Below are 7,979 nucleotides of genomic sequence, written 5' to 3'. Positions count from 1 at the left end.
TCTGGCAGAGTGATGCACCGTCTAGCCTTAAAATCCAGAGTTTTACAGGAATCTTGTGTTTGAGAATGAAATCAGGAAGGCCAATTTGGTAGGAAAAAGGAATAAACTGGTTTTCCTCCTACTGGGGCAATTGTGAGAGGAAGAGATGCATCTGAAGGCACACTGATGCCTGCCCCTGCCTTCAGGCACACCCTGTACCAGGTACTTTCCCTTCCAGTATTTCCCAGCTTCTCTGCTTCCCATGCGTTTTCTCTCTAAGGGTTGTTCAAATACATTAAAAGGTCCCTCCTTTGCATGAACATTAAAGCAGTACGCCCTTCACACAGGAAACATGCAGCTTCTATCCCAAGCTTGCTGCTGCTGCCCAGAAGTATGACAACAGCTTTCAGGAAAATGTCACAGGCGCAGCACGCACACTGGCATTCCCTGCCAGCACAACCCTCCCCAACCTGCCTGAAACTCACCCGCTAGCCCAGTGCTACAGGACAAAACACACTTCCACCTGGTAACTGTACAGAAGTTAGGTATTTTTCTCCATACAGTTTGCACTGTACAGCTGACAGCACTTGTCCTTATTCACCTAGTCTTAGGAACCATTCAGGGAAGCCACACCTCCAGGTCTCCTGGGACAAGCACCCTGCCTTCACACTGGTTTCCCAGCACAGAAGTCTCATACAACACTTTCAGCTGCTCCTGTGCTGTTCTGGTTAGAGCAGCTTCCTACCTGCAAGGCTCATCTTTTGTGAAATGAATCAGAGGGATGAGCCACCTGCCTCTCTCTCATCAGCACTGCCCCGTGCTCAGCAGCAGCTGCCCTGGTAGGCTGTTCATAGAAACAGCAACAAAAATAATGTCAGATTACATATATTAGGTACTAATATATTGGGATTTGGGAATAAAGTGTACAAGCTCCTCACTAAAACAATATCCAACATAAACCAACACGTAACAGTTTATCTATTAAAAATATTTATATGAGACAGATCTGGAAAACAATCGTTTCCATACTTTGGGAACAGTTAAGATCCATATTCCTGTTAAACTACAGTACCTGCATTTCAATGCTATCTGAACAAAAAAGTCCAAAATTATTTTATTTAATAATGATCAATTGAAACAAAGACTTTACTAAGACTTAACCAACAAAAACCTATTTATTTATTTATTCCAAACACCAAGATACAGAAGTTTTCAAGTTTTGCAAATATTGCTCCAAAGCAAAATTCTATATACAGCGCCCTCAGATCTAATAGTGCATAAACAAAGACAAATATACTTATGTATCCACAGTGCAATGTTTGCTCATTTCATCAAGGCTCCATGTTGCATTCACTTACCAGTGATTTAAAGAAATAAAAAAGTGACCTTCCAGACTGAACAGTTGGTCCAGACTACGAAATAACAATGTGGAAACTTGCAAAAACAGGGACAAAAATGAATCCAGGCAGAGCACAATTAAGAATCTTTCATGAACATGAGAGATGCTACTCTATTTCAAATAAATATTTTCAGTCTTTATCTGCAAGGGCTTCTCTAGCTTTACTAAAGGAAAACATGTATTTGCCATTTGATTTACCCATTAGGACCACCTTTTCTTCCAATTCTTAAGTACTGTCCTGAGCAAAAATAAACTGTCAAAATACAAATGTACAACGAACACACAAAAAGCAATTGCTTGGGAAGGAGAATTTGTACTCTGGAGTGAAAAGTCTGCTCAGGGATTTAACTGCTTTCAAACAGTAAGCGCAGCTGACTTGTTAACAATGCAGCTATATTCTTCTCAAGATGCCCAGTCAGAGTGCTTGCTTTACAGATTTCAACCAGGGAACACCTTTCTGGTCGATCTCACCTGAAAAAACCACAAAACCTTCACAGTTGTCTGGTATGCTCCTTCTGATGCTGTTCTGGCTGTCTGGTTACTGTTCTAGAGCTACACATGAAGGCAGCTGTCATTAACAGGATGAGACAAGGTATAAGCACTGCTCATCCTCAGAGAGCAAAGTGATTCTTAAACATCACGTAAGCTTATTCCAAGTGTGGTACAGAAAAATAAGTTTAATTTTCTGCTGTACATATGTTGCATTCACCAACTAGTACTATAAAACTGTGAAACAAAATCATTCCCTCAAATGAGTCTTGGCACAAAAGCCTTAGTTACTACCTAGCATAGCCTAATTTGTTTTCTGGAGGGAAACAGAACATTCACTGTGTGTAGATACCATTAACTCCTGCAATAATACTGGATATTTCAAGCTTACATTATTCTTTGCAGTATATAAACATTACAGATTCATATCCAAAATTAATAATTTCTACAGCTATGGGCCTTTCAATTACAACTGTGCTTAAACTTTACCCTTTGGTGGCACCATCACACACAATAAAATCAAGGTAACAAATCTAGCTTTTCAAGGACACCCTCTCACTGCAAAAACAGCTTACCGTTTTCCACAGTGAACTTAGTAACATTTGGGAAGGAAAACTAAAAGTCACAACCATTATTTATGGAGTTATGATCCGCAGCTGAAAGACTTTTAATGTCTCAAATACTTACAATACACCAATGTTTCAAAAAGTACTGAATAATGTGACTTGAACACAAGCAGCATTTTCACCTCTCCCTCAAGAAGTAATACAAACTGGAAAATTAAAACTTAAGGTATAAAAAGGGACTCTGAACATACACCATTTAAGATAATAACCCACTCACTGTCCGCAAGGACAGTACCTCATGCATAGATCTTGAGGCTTTATTTACACAAATATAAAATAAACTGATTCCCAAAACCACACATTCATAGAGTAAGTCTTTACAATGAACATGTTCATAGTATTGAAAAGTCTGCATTTCAAAAAATAACCGGAATGACAATTATTAACAAATGGGTAGAAAACTACATAACATCCGTTACAGACCTTGTTGAAGTCTGGAACTCCGAGCACATCCCCAGTCTTTCCATGGCTGTATCTCATACTGCCACAGCACGGGTGTCCCACTAGCACTGCTTCCGGAGGCACAGTATGGCCATTTTTAAGAGCTCAAGAATGCACATGAACACAACGTTAATGGGTTTCCCCAGTACCAAGTCATGTGATAGTGACAGGATAAATATGGAAAACAATCATTTATTCTGAAAGTAAGTGCAATCCACCTGTGACCTTCTGCTACATTATTTAACATAATAGAAGTGGGGTTTAGGCCACTGTTACTTGCAAACCTCCACATAACACTTTATAGTTAAGAGCTGGACATTCATACTTACTAATTCTGAAAACTGTTATAACATTTCCTAATGATTAAATACCGTGTGCTATTATGCATAAACCAGAAGGAATAAAACATGACACAAGTTACTTAAACTATACAAACTTATTTACAACCTCTGTCAACTAAACATTTTTGGCTCTTAGAACTCTGTTCTTCAGTGGCACAATTTTTAGTCAATTTAATTATGAAAGAGTCTACCATTTCTACGAGCAACTTGTAAGGAGTGAAAATTTAAGTACAATTTATCAATCAACACCCAACCTCTGAAGACAACAGTATGACCCCTTCCATATTGTTATAATTGTCTAATAAACCTGAAATTATGATGATAAAATAACCTTTTCGCTGTTCTTTGAACAGTGCTTCTTCACAAATCCCTGAAGTCAATCTGCATCACATGCAACCAGCATGCTAATTTCATTTAAATATACAGAGCTGTTCACATCAGATGCTCCAACTTTGCACTCAATAACAGTCTCCAACATCTTCTAGTCTCACGTTGAGCAGCAAAGTGCAATCTGTTGCACTTTGCCTAGGTCCGTTATAAGCTGCTTTATACAATGTTTGAGTTGTGGGAGTCGAGCTAGTGGTTCTGGTGGTTCCAGCTCTCCTGTATAATCCAGCCAACTCTCCAAAACTGTGAAGAAAAACAAAGCTGTCACCATTCCAGTTCTGAGCAAACAGATCACCTAAAGTTCTAAAACAGGAAAATTTTAAGTCTTTTGTGAATCTTGAGAGCGTGGTGGACAGTATTTTTAACACATGTTTTTTGAGAAATCAGAAAATCAGGCTCCTCACACCAATCTTTGCAGATAGTTTTTGATACATGACAAAATAATTGGCGGGGGAAGGAGAGAAGAAAAGCAAACGTTACTAAGAGAAAGCAGGGAAGGAAAACTCAGGACTGGATATTGTGAAACCTGGTGCTAAGCTTCCTCTCTCTGTATCAATTCCAGAGCAAGGACACTGCAGTACAGGAAGTTTATACCATCAGAATATCTTTAAGATCAACATTAGATGCGGTTGAAGATCCTAAAAGGATGGGACTATGCCAATGAAAGAAGTCTGTTGTCAATACAGAATACAAGTGGCCAAGACTGGGTAACAGAAAGCAGGGATGAAGTCTAAAAGCACCACCAGCAGACTAGTGCACAATGAAAATTAACTCCTGCTCTAAAACTTCTCAGCAGGAAACAAGAACCAGAAGTGCTACTGACCAAAAGACAACAACTCAGGTGACAATGCAATACAACCACAAGAAAGGTGGTCAGATTGGCCTACAATGAGTTCCGGGTCAGGACAGCATCATGGAAGGAGACTGAAACCTTGCAGATACACAACACCTGCCACGAGGAGCAGCAGAGCCACTACCACTGACTGATCAATAGGCCAGTTGAACCTAAGGGCTGGACAACTGGTGGGCATCACCCAACCACCGACACATCCAGACTGGAAATAAGAGAAGTCCTGATCAGAGCAGCAATGCTCTGAGCAGCCCTCCAGCTCAGCAGCAGATACGAAAAGCCTGACTTTAATGAACCAGAGCTTCTTCATTTATTAAAAGGGCATTATGATTACAGACCTGATTGATCTTCATCACCTGAAATACTCTTTTAGTTCTTCAACTTTTCAGTATACCTTACTGCACTATAAAGAGAGGAGTCTTACTTTGGCAAAGGTTAGATTCCCAACACTCTTTCAAGAAAAGCTTCTGTTGTGACCACTGTACAGCCAATGGTCAGACTTGAAGATGTTAAGAAAATGAACTATCTTGGATTGTTTAATGCAACACAGGAAGGGTTTATAAGTTTTCCATTACTAGGAAAACAAATTTCAAGAGATATTTAAGTAAGGAATTTGGAAGAGACAGGAAAAGATGAGAGTCTTGTGCAAAGAGGCCACCTAGAACAGGTTAAAACAGCCCACAAGGCCCCGAGGAACTGGGAGTTCAAATACACAGAGCTATGGAAAACAACAAAAACCTGAAAGCAAGAGACATGGAAAATATTCCACCACATCATCTGATGCAAGTATTTAGAGGTGATCTAATGAACCTTTTCTATAAAATTCTGCTCAATTTTCATTTGATCTTTAGTATCTGCCCCCCAACACCAGCAGCATTTCTATTCTCTATTAGTAAATGCAGTGCATCTGACAAAGCAATACTGATCTCTTTGTAGAAAATCAAGTTAACATGTTTTGAACCAGTAGTTCAGTTACAGTTATTTTTTGAAATGGAAACATTACCTACCATCTAGCTCCTTCTCAATGAAATCCATTCTATGTATGACTTCATCTTGCAGAGATTCCACGTGAGCTAAAAGATTAAGCTGCCACTGCAGCTGTGAGTTCACAACTCCTTCTTTGTCTTTTTCCAGCAATTTCATTTCAATAGCTTCCTCTGGAGAGACTTTCTTAGAGACAGACTCTCTTACCTAGCAGAAACACACACATTAGTATTTGTTACAGTGAAACAGAATTGGTGAGCCCGACTGCCTGGGTCCTTACAGTTACCCAAGAGAAACGCTCAATGAATCTTACACTAGTGGAGGATAGAGACACATGGAGAAGGGACCATACACAGATATTAAGGCAGTTTCGGCAAGACAATATAAATACAGACATACTTTTGTAGGTGCATTGCTAAGCCCTATTCTTTGCACTTCACAAGCCTCTGGTTATCAGAAGATAACATATATACACACAGCTAGCTCCCTGTCAACTTCCAGCTGGAATATACTGCACCTAATCTGTACATCCTAGGGGACACTAAATCTATGCTATTTTTAACATAACAGTAATCAGCTACAGAGAAAATGATTTTGCAGTGAGAAGGGATTTTTCCTAAAGGAATCTAATTTCAATTCTACTAAAACTTTCAGCGCAGCATCTAGAAAAACACATCACCACTTATAAAACTTGACTTCACTGTCAGCAGTGTTACTTCTACTCCCCTACTTTTTTCATCATTCTGCTGAAATGACAGGATTTAGAAAAAGGCACCTTAAAAAAAATCGGAGAACTGAAATATATGCATTCTGGGAAACATAAAGCAATCTCAATGTTAGAGAAGTTAAAAAACATAAATTACCGCTTACATATGCATGAAATAAAAGCTAAACAACCTTTTAATGTAAAAAAGGGAGGTCAGTATTTCCCAGAGGCTAACATGTGTCAGACCTTACTTCATATGACTTGGAACTAATTGAAACAAAAGTTTTGCATTTGCATGTAGAAAGGCAGGCCTCAGACCTGAAAATGAGAACCAAGAGTTGAAAAGATAAAACTAGAGTGCTCCAGTAGAAAGAAGATACAGGACTAGTCAGTGATCATTCTTAAAAATCAGTTGAGGCCAATACTTCTTTTTCCCACCATGAAATGCTCCTGAAGAACCTGGAATTAATTTAGTTACTGTAACTATAAAAAGAAACATGGGAACAAGATGGAAATAACTAAAAGCTGGAGTACCAGTGTATTTGGTAGCGTCATACATGCTTGCTCTGTTCTCTCTCTATCCCATTGCTGGTGTTTATTTTTACATTTAACATACAAAGAGCAATAAACTGAGAGTAGACCATAACGCATGTTCCAGACTGTGCAGGTGATTTAAGGTTCCTATGTCCTCTTCAAACATTAAAATTATTATTTGAAATGGAGGAGTTGATCATGCCTATCATTTTAATACGTATGGGCAAATTAAATTTAACAGTATAGGAAAAAACTAAACACAAATAAATAAACTAAATACTATCAAAAAAGAGTTGAGTTTTACACTTTATCAGGCAAAACCTTTATGCAGAGAAAGTGATTTTAATACAAATACCTTAGAGTATTATTTAACACAAATACCTTAGAGTAATTGTGTTTGGATTCATTTTCCATCTTGCATATTTCTCGGTCCAGATTCCAGCCAAATCTCTCTGACAGAGCATCGTCCCCATTTTCCCTTATTCTATTCACTCCATCATCCATGGCTGAACCTCTTGTTTCCACAACCAGTCTCTGCTCTATTGCAGGGTAGTAGGCCCGAGGCTTCTGGTAACAGTGTTCACTTGTAATGTAAGATTCCTCCACAGAAGGAATGGTTGAGGGTTTCTCAACTGTCCCATTCCAAGTTCTATAACTTGCTGTCTCCCCTTTGCAACAGTTTTCCTCAATGTGAATGATGTGTTTTGTATGAATTTTTTCATCAACCGTAATGTGCTTCCATGGATGGCACCAAAGCTTTAGGTCAGGATGTTCTTTATTTCTGTTCAAACATAAAAAAAAGTAAAACACCCAAATTTAAATGTCAAAGTGACTGAGCAAACTATCCTATTACATAAAGAAATTAAGTAAGAATATGTGAACTATTACGTGATTTAGTCATCATAAATCAGTAAAAAAATATCCAAATAGTCTGAAATAATATCATTTCACTGACCTCAACTTTCTATCTTCCTACAATGTTCTGTTAGGTTCACTATTTTCATTACTATAACACGGTCTATAAGCCAAGTGTTGGCATTAAGAAAAAAAATTGAAGAGTAAGTTTCAAATAGGTAAATACAACCTTTCATCAATGTTGCCCTTGAAGGGCCAAGAGTTTTGCTTCAGTATTTTCAATTTATTAGCAGCATAAACTCATTTTCACTGGGATATTTTAGTAAGGTAAGTCAAGTACACTGAAGCTAAACTAAGATTTTAACAATTTTAAACACCAGTAAAACAA

The 7,979-nt window shown here is 38.3% G+C and overlaps 1 protein-coding gene across 2 annotated transcripts in view; it reads right to left on the bottom strand.

Moving 5' to 3' along the window:
• Positions 1–1,135: 1,135 nt before the first annotated feature.
• Positions 1,136–7,979, bottom strand: part of PHF20 (PHD finger protein 20) — a 75,275-nt gene continuing 68,431 nt past the window's right edge. For both annotated transcript variants that reach the window (XM_074919861.1, XM_074919862.1), the window contains 3 exons: positions 7,118–7,517; positions 5,520–5,703; positions 1,136–3,905 (listed from right to left, as the gene is read on the bottom strand). In XM_074919861.1, coding sequence (XP_074775962.1) covers positions 3,763–3,905; positions 5,520–5,703; positions 7,118–7,517 — 727 coding nt within the window. In that variant the 3' untranslated portion in view covers positions 1,136–3,762. The remainder of the gene's footprint in view (positions 3,906–5,519; positions 5,704–7,117; positions 7,518–7,979) is intronic.

The sequence above is a fragment of the Athene noctua genome, chromosome 16 (genome assembly GCF_965140245.1).
Source record: "Athene noctua chromosome 16, bAthNoc1.hap1.1, whole genome shotgun sequence".
Classification (NCBI taxonomy): domain Eukaryota; kingdom Metazoa; phylum Chordata; class Aves; order Strigiformes; family Strigidae; genus Athene; species Athene noctua.
Note: the sequence above shows the minus strand (reverse complement) of the source record. Positions and strands in the feature narration are given on the sequence as shown.